At 42.2% G+C, this 14,241-nt stretch overlaps 1 protein-coding gene across 1 annotated transcript; it reads right to left on the reverse strand.

The window, feature by feature from the left end:
- Positions 1–1,598: 1,598 nt before the first annotated feature.
- Positions 1,599–5,483, reverse strand: LOC141148044 (uncharacterized). Its single transcript, XM_073635199.1, has 2 exons — positions 5,399–5,483; positions 1,599–5,174 (listed from the first exon to the last, which is right to left on the reverse strand). The coding sequence occupies exon 2, from the start codon at positions 3,999–4,001 to the stop codon at positions 1,599–1,601; it is 2,403 nt and encodes an 800-aa protein (XP_073491300.1). The 5' UTR covers positions 4,002–5,174; positions 5,399–5,483.
- Positions 5,484–14,241: the final 8,758 nt, after the last annotated feature.

Here is a 14,241-nt window from a genome sequence, read left to right on the forward strand (position 1 = left end):
GAAGTTGTCCTGCAGACAATACAAAATGTATAAACGTAACTACTTCAGCCCGGACCATTTAGCTGGCCAAAGACCCGAGCACTTTTTGCGATTTGTCACAGCGTCGCTTTAACAATGGTGGTCGTGCAACGTGGCTCCCCAAAAAATTTACGTCCTTTTTTTCCCCTCAAACAGACATTTTTTTAGGTGGTATTTGATCACCTCTGGGTTTTGTTTTTTTTTTTTTTTTCGGAGCTATAAAAAAAAGTGTAATTTTTTTTTTAAATTTTGAATTAAAATTTTTTTAAGTAATAAATATCCCCCAAAAAATAAATAGATCTAAATTTTTTTTTTGGTTTAGGCCAATATGTATTCTTCTACAGATTTCAGTTAATAAATTTTTTTTTATCAAAAGTAATAGCGTCTATGAAATAGGGGAGAGTTTTATGGCATTTTTCTTACTAATTTTTATTTTATTAGTAATGGGGGCGATCAGCGATTTTTAGCCTGACTGCGACAATATGGCGGACACATTGGACAATTTTGACACATTTTTGGGAAAAGTGTCATTTTTACAGCGATCAGTGCGATTAAAATTGCAATGATTACTGTAAAAATTACACTGGCATTGAATGTGTTAACCTCTTCCTCTCCCTGAGACGATCGCCGGTGTGCTCGCAATGGGAAAGCGCACCGCCAAGGCGGCAACTTAAAAGGGACGTACAGGTACGCCCATTTGTGCAGCCGTGCCATTCTGCCGACGTATATGTACATGTGGCGTTCGGAAAGTGGTTACAATAGCCATGGAACATACTGCCTGAAAAGCAATGTACATAGGCAAATATATTAAAAAAAACAAAAACTTACGGTCTGGTATGGCTCAGCATATTTTGCCGTAAGAAGAGCAGATTGGTGTGGTAGACGTGTGGTCTCTTAGTTGGCGCTGGTGCTCCACTACGTGCCGCCTTGTCCTTGTCCGTGAGGTCCCTTCTGACACGGTCACGTAGGGACTTCCAGCGGCGCTGTATAATTTTGGCTAAAATAACATGGAAAACAAAGGGTTAAATATGCAATCTTCATTTACATTACACACAAACAGATCATGCATTCAAGGAAAATAGACTTACTTATTTCCTTTTTTTCTGCATTTCGCAATTCTTCCCAGCCAGGGGTAATGGCAGCACTGATGTCCTCCCAGGCTTTGACTTTGCGGATGTGGTCTACATGAAGTGGATGTGCCACATCCCACAGTTCAGGATGGGCCTGTACAGCGCTTATCAGCTCCACTTGTGACACAGAACTTGCCATCTTGAAATCACTAAGCACAGTCACACGGCTGTGCAAAGGACTCTTGGGTAATCTAATGTCCAGACAGGAATTTCCTGTTTTTACAGAGATTACAGTGCCCAATCATCTTTTTTGAGCAAAAAAACGCGGAAAAACGCCGCGGTCGCGTTTTTGCGCGTTTTTACAGCTCTAGCGCGGCGCCTCGGAACGCACTGGTCCTGGGTTTTTTTTACAGCTTAAAAACGCCTAGGCCATTTGCAGCTCAAAAACGTCTAGGTGGGCATGAATCCATAGACTAACATAGACAGGCGTTTTTAAGCTGTAAAAAACGCTCAAAAGCGCGGCTGTAAAAACGTCCATGTGCATGAGGACTTAAAGTCATTGTTTTCATACCACAGGAACCTCAGGTAGTCTCTGTGATCTTTGCGGACAAGGAAACAGTAGAACATTTGTTGTACATCTGCTGTTACTGCAACGTGTTCTTTTCGGAACCTGATGAGTACTCCAAGGAGTGTATTATTCAGGTCAGGTCTACTGAGGAGGACATTGTTTAGGGAAAGGCCTTCATACTTTGCACTGGAGTCAAATACTACTCGTATCTGTCCTGGTTTCTGAGGATGATACACTCCAAATATTGGTAAGTACCAACATTCTTGTTTTTCTTCCAATGGTGGTGCTATTTCAGCTTGACCACTGTCGAAGATCTTCTGCATGAAATCATGGAAGTGTTCCTTCATATCTGTCTTTCTGTCTAGAGTGCGTCGCAAGGAGGTGAGACGCTTCACTGTTTGTCCTTTGTTGTTAGGAAGGTGACGTCGGGGTGAACGGAAAGGTAGTGGAGCTACCCAGCTGTTTGACTCATCTATAAAGACTTCTATGTCCATGATCTCAAGGAAGAGGCTATCTTCAACAGATGGTGCTGGTTTGTCATCATCTCGCGTTCTTTCAAACACCTTGCATCCTAGCTCATCTGTATCTTCAGATGAGGTTATGGCCTCCATGTAACTCTGAACTTTCTGCTGTTGTATTGGGTTGACTAGTCTCTCTTTAATCTGTATCCTGTTGGTACAGGGGCTAAGACATGATGTGCGGCCATTTTGCAACATGTTTGTTTTGTAGACATTCACTTTTGCCGGCTTGTGAGCTCCATCCAGACATACATCACCAATGATGACCCATCCAAGGTCAAGACGCTGTGCAAATGGTGCATAGTGTGGCCCATTGTATTGCTCTCTGACCTTGTGCACTCTCAGTATGTCTCTTCCAAGTAGAAGGATAATTGCAGCACCTGGGTCCAGTACTGGAATCTTGTCTGATATTTGCATCAGATGAGGGTAGTAACATGCAATTTCAGGTGTGGGTATCTCTGATCTATCATCTGGTATCATATCACATTCTATGAGAGTGGGCAGAGTCAGCTGCGTTTTCCCATCTAATGACTCGATGATGTAGTTGTTTGCTCTTCTCCCTGATGTCTCCACAACTCCTGAACATGTCTTCAAAGTATACGGAGTTGGACTTCCTCTGTCACCGAAGAGGTCAAAGAACTCTGTTCTTGACAAAGATCTGTTACTCTGTTCATCTAAGACTGCATACATTCTGATTGCCTTCTCTCTGAGGCCTGCAGGATACACTTTGACTAAACATATTTTGGAGCATGATCTAGAGCTAAATGTGTTTGTGCAGATCTCAATGCACTTTGAGGTTATTGCTGGTAATGCACTCTCATTTTGCTCCCCACCATGATCTTCTTGGGTTACCGGAGTCTCTGTTTTCCATGGTGCTGGTCCTGGGTGTAAAGCAGACAGATGGTTGTCATTATTGCATTCTTTGCATCGAATTGTCTTCACACAGTCTTTTGCAACATGTTGAGTTGAACCACACCATCTGAAACAAATGCGCTTGTCCTTAAGATAAGATTTGCGCTCCTCTATTGTCTTGCATCTAAAACTGCGACATTTTCTCAGTGGATGAGGCTTGTTATGTAGTGGACACTGCTTATCTGGGTCCTCAATTTGCATTCCTGAGCCTTTATCCTGGTTGGCCTCAAACTCAGTCGGTACTTCTGTCTTCCATACAGACACTGTTGCTCTGCGTTCTTTATTGTGCACTGAAGGTTGTTTCTCTGTCTTTACAGAACTGGAGCCTCCCATGTTCAAAAAGGCGAAGCTTGGGTCATTGCGTATTTTAGCTTGATTCACAATGAATTTAGTGAGGAAGGAGAAAGGTGGAAATGCTACCTGATGATCTTCCTTGTATTTTGATGCTTGCATGATCCATCTTTCTTGTAAGCTGTAAGGAAGCTTCTCGATTACCGGTTTCACTCCACGTGCTGTATCCAAATATGAGAGGCCTGGCAGGTATCCACCAGCCTTTGCCGCCTCCAGCTCTAAAAGTATGTCACCAAGCTCTCTCAGCTTCTGACTGTCTTTGTTTGTTATTTTTGGATAATTTTCAATTTTCTTCATAAGTGCATCTTCAATTACTTCAGATGACCCATAGCAGTCTTCCAATCTCTGCCATAACATTGTAAGCCCTGCTGTCGCATCATGAACATGTACTGACCTGATTCTTTTGGCTTGCTCAGTGGACTCTGGTCCGAGCCATTTGGAGAGTAGATCAAGCTTTTCCCTGTCTTTCAGATTTAATTCTTGGGTGCTGCTTAGAAAAGATGACTTCCAGGCCCAATAGTTTTCTGGACTGTCATCAAACTTCAGGAGACCAGAGCTCACCATTTCACAGCGTAGCAAGTATTTTGTCACATCTGTGACTCCTGCTGCCTCAGGGGGGCATTTTTTGGGAACGAAAACAGGGCATGTCTGTGGCTGGTAAGACCGTTGGGATGCTTGGTTAAACCCACTATAGTCGTGTGGTTGTTCTCGTTTACTGCAAGTCTTTCTGCTATAGGCCGGATTTTTATTTTCCCTTGGAGGGATTATGTCACCATTCGTTTGATTTCCTGAAGGACCAACAGATTGGTCTCTGAGTATGTAACAACTCGGCTTGTTATAGTAAAGTTCTGGTTCAGTCTTGTAGCATTGAGCATATCAAAGTTGCCTGCTGCTAGCGGGACCCTGGATGATTCTAATGCATCATTAGACTGTTGATCAGTGTCCATGTTCGCGTGCAATTGTACATACTCACAAGTGCCTTGGATTGCACTGAGTGGTGTCATCTGGGTATCTATCACAGAATGCTCTCTGTACTGTTCTTCGGCAGCTCTCATGAGCACCTCGGCTTCAGCTAAGGCTGCTAAAGCTGTTTTTTCTTGCTTGATAATATGTAAAGATGCTTTCACCTCTGCTTTTCTTCTAAGTGCTTCAGCTTTACTTTTAGCTTTAATCATATGATGTTCTTCATCTATGCAGCCCTGTTCTCTTATCATTTCAGCTTCACGTATTGCATAAGAAGCCAGTGCACGCGCGACTTCTGTTTTTGCATGGGCCCTGGCAGCTGCAGCACTGGTGGATGACAGGTTAGAGCAGCTTGAATGTCTAGAGCTAGTGCGCTTGGACCTGGCAGATTCAGCGCTAGCTGATTTCTGATCCGACTGACTAGAGACTCTGGAGCTTGTGCAACGTGACCTGTTGGTTGGCATATTGTGTATGCTTTCCTCTGCTTGTGTATGCTGAGGGATGACTGGTGTAGTATCCTTGTCTGTGTGCTGCATGATGAAACAGATTACTTCTTTGTAATGTCTGTGGCTGTAGAGGTTAGCTGATGATGAGCAGAATGAATCCACTCTTCTTTAGACTAGGCCCGCTGTGTTAAAAGTCTTTTTACTGTTCTGCCCTCACAATGTGTTCAAAGTACAAGGCTTGGCAGACAGCTAACAGCTTCCCAATAAAGACTCAGGAGGAAGGGCTAATAGTTATAATGTTTACTGAGAATAAGTTTTTTTTGTAAAACTGCAAAACACAAATTATAAAAATATGCATTAGCATTTAACATTACATCACAAATGCAAATAGTAACAGGCATGCTACAATACTGTTAAGGCACTAGCTAGCACAAATGAGGCCTAGCTGAATGAACTTCCTGACAGAAACATCCTACCAAACAAACAGATGAAATGTAGTTGAATTAGTAGAACATATACTAATTAATTGAAAACTAATGACAGCCTACTTACAGACTTATGCTTCCAAGACCAGTATTAAGAAATAGTGGAGGTCTTTAACATGCTTCCTTCACTGTAGAAAGATTATCTGCTGGGCAGGAAGTGGGTGTAATATACTACACTTCCTGTTAATAATGGATGCCAAATTAAAGCAACAGTACAATCAGTAAATATATACCTTATAATGATCAGAACAAGCACATTTGCTGTTATCAGAAAAGAAACACCTTTTAACTTCAATAATGTAAGGATAGGCAACTACAACTAAAACAGTCCGACTCTAACTGAAATAATCAAGATACCCTATACATAAATTGAAATGCTACTTTTAAAAATTTGTATCTGATCAGATTCCTTAAGAAAACATTTGGTAACAGCGCATACATCTAATTTATCAGTGACATGTCACATTCCCCTTTTAATGTTCCCAATTTACTATGCAGTGGGCATGGGCTTAATATGTGTCCAACACATTTCATGAATAGACTAACGATAGTTGCAACATTTTAACAATAAACATATACTTTTATAAATAACTTTTCTGAATCAAATAGTTCTTTAATATTCATTCTCCACCTCAGCAGGTCTCTCTGACTCCCTGACTATGGAATGCAAATATAGCAGTATGCTCTCCACAAAAGCGGTGGTGAAGGCCTGGTCGGTGGTTTGATCCCCTCTGACAGCTGAAGCAAAATAGCAGATCTCTGCAAGCAGATATGTACCTCTGTGCATTGTGCTAAACAGTACTTTGGACAGGAGGAATCACTCAAATAGTAAAGCCGCGTACACACGAGTGGAATGTCTGAAAGAAAAAGTCTGACGAAAGCTTTTCATCATATATTCCGATCGTGTGTGTGCCTCATCATGACGAACCTAGAAATAGAACATGTTCTAAATATTTCCAACTGAACCAATTCCTATCTGGAAAACCGCTCGTCTGTATGCTGTTCCGACAGACCAAAAATGATGCATGCTCTGAAGCAATTACGAGACGGAACCTATTGGCTACTGGCTTTTGAACTTCCTTTTTCTAGTCCCGTCATACGTGCTGTACGTCACCGCATTCTGGACGGTCGGACTTTGGTTTGACCGTGTGTAGGCAAGACCTCTTGAATGGAATTCCGTCGGAGTTCCGTCTGAGAAACCTCCGGAGTTTATTCCGATGGCAAAACCAGTCGTGTGTACGCAGCTAAACTTGTCCTTGTCCAAATCCATGATTCAATCCCCTTTAAGCACCACACACAGATGAGTACCCTACTCTGTCTCTCTCACCTGCCCATTTTAGCAATGCTCTCTGTCTTGGCAGGATCATAGGACATATATCAACTACCCAACAATTCATCTGCATTCAGAAGAAAAAACAACTTAAACTCTAAATTGGAATTCCAAGACAAGACAAAAATTCACATACACATAAAATTAAGCGTTTCTCTCTACTAACAACAACTTTCCTCTACCTAGATATCCGTCTTATGAAACTGTGAACAGCGGCGAGCCAAAGGATTGCCACTGATCACAGTCCACAAACAGTCCATGAAACAGAGACAATCGTGGGAGAAGTGTTTAAACATGTTCTCCCTCTGATGATCTCCGCACACTGAGAATCCTCACTGATTGACACAGAAACGGTCAGTCCATAAAGCTGCGACCCCAGCGATTCACTGGTGATCCGCGTCAGAACTCACATCCCAAACTCACCAGCCCAGAGGTGGAGAATCGGGGAGCGAAGAGGGAATCTGGGGGAATCTGAGGGGGGAGGAGGAAGATTTATAACTTCCCTCCATCTCATTCAGACCCCCCAAAACAGTAACCATGTCCCCCTTTAAGTGTACCAAGCAGCGACAATTTTATCACTGCCCAATAAACTGACATCTTGGTGTTTCTGTGAATCTCTGGTACCATATCCCTCAAAGTCCCATGAGATCCCAGCATCAGGGGCTGCTCATTGCACAAGGTGGGGTGCTTTCAACAAGAGTTCCAGCCTCCCCACCAGCTCTCTCTCTTTTTACCCTTGATTGAACCTTTTCCTGTACAAGCAGATGTGGGTACCCCCCCCCCGAAGCCTCGGTCTCACAGTCCTCCCCCACATCAGATATGTCTGGTGTAGTAGAGGCACCATGTCCCGATGCCACCTGGGAACCAGTCCCCACCTGTGGCTGTTGCCAAAACAATGATCTGCACATTTTACCGACCCACCTGTACCGCCTCATTATAACTTCAGCAAACAACAATAAACAAACAAACAGACAGGGTAAGTCTACACAAAAATCCTTATTTTAATAACACCTTTTATCTGATAATCCAAATTTTAACCCTGGCGGTAACACTTCATTTCCTCAAAGATATTTCGTAGTCAATAAATACATGACCACGAATATCTCTTGCACTTGCTATAGCAAATCATGAAAGAATCAATCCTTCAAGCTCGGTATGCCATGCCAGTAAAATGTCCCAACATTCAACGTCCCCTTTAAATCTCAAACAACTCTGACTGCTAACTTCCTGTTTTTAAAAGTACTTTCCTTCACTTTTTTTTTTCTTTCTCTATGTGTCAGTTCTAAAACAGCTTTGAAATCTGCTTGTCTAAAAAGAACAATGCATTGAAAAAGCCTTTCAAAATGCAAACCTTCTTTAATAAATAACTCAAATCTCTTTACCTTCTAACTTCACTTGCTTTACCCTGTAAAATGTAGGATGTTTTTATTAAAAAATACCTTTTAAACTACTCACTTACTTATCACATCTCACCATAGGGTGTTCTCCGAAACATTCCCTTACCTTACACAAACCCCCTCCAATCTAAACACATTTCTTCCACAAACATCAAAATACCACTCCGATACCATTCCAAGAGTCACCAAAACACATGTTAAACATGAACAAACAAATTATGCATTTTTCAAGCAGAATCAAGCACTTATCATTCTAAAGCTCTATAACCAAAATACTAGCAAAGGGGAGAAGTCATATTATTCATATACTATACCATTGTCTCTTCAAAGAAAACCTTAGCAAACTTATATGAACATGCATATAACAGTACTCACCCCTTCCACGATACCTGAACATAACAAGGGAAATTTACTTCACTCTAATTTAATTTGCCCCTTTTGGGACATCAGATAACACAGTGAAATAGGATTGCCTTACTTCGCAGCCGTGTTTCACACAGCAAATGGCATATACTTTTATGCCAATGCGATAGACAAGAAAAGCCAGATAGAGCAGAAGTTTGTGGGTCACGGTAGTAATTGCCTTATTAACCAAAGGAGTGAAATATTAGCTAAAAGGAGCATAATATTGCGTTTTTAAAATTCTCAACAGTCCCACCAAAGGATAGGCTTCCAAAAAGCCACTTACAGGCTTCCCAAAAGCCACTTATAGGCTTCCCAAAAGCCACTTTATAAGGCATGGTCCGTCTCCCTTTCTCCCTTTTTTTTTTTTTTTTTAAAGACTAAGGTTTTATCAGAGCTGAGGCAAGAAAAACCTTACCCCGGTGAGCCTTATCTAAATTCAGTCCTAAATTCAAAATCTCAAGCAGTGCCTCCAAACTGAAATGAAATAAAATGGTATTTCTATATTCCTGACAAAACCAGCTAGGTATAATCACGCAATTACCACACTCACAAGACTCTCTTAGTACTGCAGTACTGAGGAGATAACTTCTTTGTGAACACAAGAAGAGATGAGTCAAAGTCGATGTTCAAAGCTATCTGATTTAATTCTGGGCGGGTATACAACTCATAATATAATAGGGAACAAAGGGGGTGGTCAATACAAGGGTGTACATTCCACATCATTACATATCATTACATATCATTAATTATGCTATCTGCTTTCATGACTCATAGTCATGGGTCCTGCTTCCCTGTTTCATGTCTCATTACACAGGAAAGGGGCTCAGACATATTGAGCCACAATTCTTTTTTTATACGGTACAGAATAAAACTGCTTACACAAGCTATATTTTCTTATATGTGTGCTTTATAGAGAACCTGTTATTAACTAGTTGACTTTAACTGAGTCTGAATATACAAGTTAAGATATATGAATCCAAAATGGAGTCACTTCTGTTCAGTCATATTACTACAAACAACACAGGGAATCATTTCAGCAGTTGGTCTGTCACAAAGCACCATTTACCAGGCAACTTCCAGAACTAACAGTATGACAGGAGACTCCCTATCTCCTTGGGGTAACCTTTGGTCACATGTTGAAATCTAGTGGGGATTACAATCTTAACCACTTCAGCTCCGGAAGAATTTGCCTCCTTAATGACCAGGCCATTTTGTGCAACACGGCACTGCGTCGCTTTAACTCACAATTGCGCGGTCGTGCAATGCTGTACCCAAACAAAATTTACATCTTTTTTTCCCACAAATAGAGTTTTCTTTTGGTGGTATTTGATAACCTCCGCGGTTTTTATTGTTTGTGATATAAACAAAAAGAGAGCGACAATTTTGAAAAAAAAATATATTTTTGACTTTTTGCTATCTTAAATATAAAAAACAAATAAAAAAACAAATGTATTCATCAATTTAGGCCAATATGTATTCTTCTACATATTTTTGGTAAAAAAATGTATATTGATTGGTTTGCACAAAAGTTATAGCTTCTCCAAAATAGGGGATAGATTTATGGAATTTATTTATTTTTTCCTTACTAGTAATGGCGGCGATCTGCTGTATAAATGTCACTGGCAGGGAAGGGGTTAACACTGGGTGATCAAGGGGCTTAAGTGTGTCCTAGGGAGGTGTTTCTAACTGTGGGGGCAGTAAAGTGACTGGGAGTAGAGAGACATGTTTCTAATCACTAGATCACGGCTGACGGGCACATGCATCAGCTCCTATGTAATGCAGCGGGCACACACGCACGTGTGCCTGCTAAGGCTCTTTAAAGGGCCGACGTACAGCTACAGCGAGCTTGCCCAGGAGAGCCAACCTGCTGCAGTATAATGATGGTGGCAGGTCGGCTAGTGGTTAAAAAGGAACTTTACTCTTGTTTTAAAAAAAAAATATATATATATATATATATATATATATATATATATTCACACCCCTTGAAATTTTCCACATTTTGTCATGTTACAACCAGATACTTAAATGTATTTAAGTATTTATTTATTGGGATTTAATGTGATAGACCAACACAAAGTGGCACAAATAAATATGTGAAAAGTGTGCGTTTGTATTCAGCCCCCTTTACTCTGATACCCCTAACTAAAATCTGCTGGAACCAATTGCCTTCCAAAGTCACCTAATTAGTAAATATTGTCCACCTGTGTGTAATTTAATCTCAGTATAAATACAGCTATTCTGTGAAGCCCTCAGAGGTTTGTTAGAGAACCTTAGTGAACAAACAGCATTGTGAAGGCCAAGGAACACACCAGACAGTTCAAAAGGTCAGGTCACGAAGTTGTGGAGAAGTTTAAAGCAGGGTTAGCTTATAAAAAAAGATTCCAAGCTTTGAACATATAATGGAGCACTGTTCAATCAATCATGGAAATAGTATGGCACAACTGCAAACCTACCAAGACATGGCTGTCTACATAAAATTACAGGCTAGGAAAGGAGAGAATTAATCAGAGATGCAGCCAAGAGGCTCATGGTAACTCTGGAGAAGCTGTAGAGATCCACAGCTTAGGTGGAAGAATCTGTCCACAGGACAACTATTAGTCATGCCATTGTTTGCAGTTTGCGAGAAGCCATGTGGGGGACACAGCAAACATGTGGAAGAAGGTCCTTTGGTCAGATGAGACCAAAATTTAACTTTTTTGGCTAAAAGTAAAACACTATGTGTGGTGGAAAACTAACACTGCACATCACCCTGAACACACCATCCTCATCGTGAAACATGGTGGTGGCAGCATCATGTTGTGGGGATGCTTTTTTCAGTAGGGACAGGGAAGCTGGTCAGAGTTGATGGGAAGATGGATGGAGCCAAATACAGGGCAATTTTAGAAGAAAACCTGTTTGAGTCTGCAAAAGAATTGAGACTGGGGCGGAGGTTCACCTTCCAGCAGGAACAACAACCCTAAATATAGAGCCAGAGCACAGGACCGTGTTCTCCAATGTCCTGCTTTCATGGCATTGAAGAACATGTTAAGCCCCCCATATAACAGTTGTTAGGTCTAGCAACCCAGTTTCTAGACTCCATCACTTTCACACGAGGGAAGGAGAACACCACTGCTCTCTTTAGCGCCTGCCACTAGTCAGCACTAGGAATTTTGGTGCTGGCTGCAATCAGGGCCACTAATAGGGGGGGACCATGGGTCCTCCTGTAGGGGGCCCAAGCACACAGGGGGGCCCAGACAGCAGGAGGATCAGTGGAGCAGAGAACAAAGGATGACCGAACAATGCCCTCTGTGTCTCTCACCAAGCAGCTGAAAGCCAGTTTCTTCCCCTCTCCCTCCCACCAACTTTCAGCTGCTGGGTGAGAGACACACATGGCCGGATTTAGGGGGTGTTTGGAGTGGATTGTGCACACCCAAATTTCAGTTCTACCCCAGGCCGGCCCTCCCTTGGATGCTGTGCCTGGCCGGCCACCGCTGAGCTCCTTCCCTGGCCCCCACCCACACTCAGGACCAGGACAAGGAGACGGCAGCCTGGGGGCTAGAGCACTGAGAGAAGAAGAGGCGGGGTGAAGAGCCAGGAGGAGGTACAATGTGTTGTGCTATCGCCTCCTATCAGGAGAGTACTGGTCTATACAGCACATGAGACCAGATCGCTCTTACTGTAGATCGCATTGCACTCTACACACACACACAGTTTGATTACCGCCCCCTATCCACATTTCCTGCTCCCAGGAGGTGAGCAACCCTTGGCTAGATAGGGGGCAGTAATCAAACTGTGTTTGTGTACAGTCCAATGCGATCTAAGTGCTGAAAAGATGAATGCTCTTCTGACAGGAGAGGAGAGCACAACATACCACACCTCCTCCTGGCTTTGTAGGAGCTTCCCACTGTAAGCTGGGGGAAGGGGATGGGTGACTATCTGTGCTGGGAAGTTTAATGGGGATTTGGGGAGGGGGTATATGTGCTTAAAGGAGGAATGGGGGGTATGTGCTAGAAGGAAGAATGGGGGGGTATGTGATAGGAGGAGGGTTTGGGGGGGTTTGAGCCAGGAAAAGGGTTGTTTGTGCTAAGAGGGGGTGGGGGATTAGTGCTGGGGGGGGGATTTGGGTAGGGAGGAAGAATTTGTGCTGGGAAGGATAATTTAGAGGGAGTTGTGCTAGGAGGGATTTGTGGGAATTTGTCTTAGGAGGGGGATTGAAGAAAGAAGATTTGTGCTGGGAGGGGAGATGGGGGGGGGTTATGCCAGGAGAGAGTGAGGGAATTTTGGCTAATATGAGGGATTGGAGGATTTGTGCCAGGAGGGGGTGGGGGAATTTTGGCTAATAGGAGGGATTGGGGGGATTTGTGCTGGCAGGAGGGATTTGGAGAAGAAGATTTGTGCTAGGTTAGAAAGTTTGAGAAGAAAGAGAATGTGTGCTAGGTGAGTGATTTTTTGGGATGAGGGAGATTTGTGCTACAAGGGGGAATTGGGGTGGGATTTGAGCTGGAGGGCGGGATTGTGGGGGGGTTAAGATTTGTGGCGAGAGGATTTGAACTGGGAGTCGGTGGAATTATTATCTGGGGAGAATTTGGCGGAGCCCCTGTGATTTCTAACAGCGGTCCTGGCTGCAATAGAGAATGGAGCGGTGGTGGAGCACTGGAAAGGGGCCAGTAGTTTGGGGGCCTTTATACAGACACTGTCACTTTTTCCCATATAGGCAAGATGGCAGTGTCTTTTTAGGTTTCTACTGTTAAGAGCAGGACTCCCATTAGATCACACTGCTGCCTGAAATTGAATATTTCCTCAACAGAGTGAACAATGGACCTTAGTCCACCAAACCACCAGTGAAGCAGACTGTCCATTACTTGTCCTTACTTTTTCCCATCTACAGTTCACATTGTTCATGAAATAAATTGTGCAGTATTTAAACTTTTCCCCAGAAAAATATAAAATATTTTATTCAGCACTCAAAAATAATTTCATTTTCAGTAACATTCCATGTATTTTTTTTGTTAAAGGGCTTTTTTGCTCCCGATATAGTTCTTTGTATTTTGAAAAAAAATCAGCACTTAAAACACAGCATGCATACGGAATTGTCTTTGACCTTTAGTGTTTCATCTGGTAACATTTTCCACTTTAATGTACTCTGTGTTGTCTTTTGTTGCATAGATTTTGACTTGTGGATCCTACCTTGCTTTTGCCAGCATATCTCTAGCCTTTGTACTAATCTCCCATGACCACTCACTTTAGATTGAGTTTCTTTGTTCTGCTTCACTCTCTGATGCTAGTTCCTCTGCCAACTGTTTGTTTTCCCACTTTGCTTTTGGCTTTCTTCCCTCTGCAGAGACAGCAACTTAAATTCTTTTTTGGATCACAGTTTTAGCCATATATTCTACACAAACTGAGATGCCTGAAATAAAACGTATGATTTAAATCAAATAAGTTTTACATTTATACAGCCAGACATTGTCTGATTGTCAGCAAGTGACTCATACACTGCTTTTGCAAAAAGCTACCTGCTGTCATCATGTTAGTTAGGCTATTTGTCAATTCTGCTTTCCATCTTTTTCTGCAGAGTATTGCATAAACAGGTTGGCATACCTTGATGCCTTTTAGGCAACATGTTTAATTTTTGTACACTTCAGACAGACTGTATTACCCATAATAGCCAATTGAATACTCTTTTATTTTCAATGCAGTAAGAAAAAAAGAAACAGAGACTCTAATTGGTTACCATGGGCATCGTAAATCAGTAACATGAGCATTTAATTTGTTATTAATTAAGGCATTTTAGTCCCAGTT

Source organism: Aquarana catesbeiana, linkage group LG06, assembly GCF_042186555.1.
Source record: "Aquarana catesbeiana isolate 2022-GZ linkage group LG06, ASM4218655v1, whole genome shotgun sequence".
Lineage (NCBI taxonomy): Eukaryota > Metazoa > Chordata > Amphibia > Anura > Ranidae > Aquarana > Aquarana catesbeiana.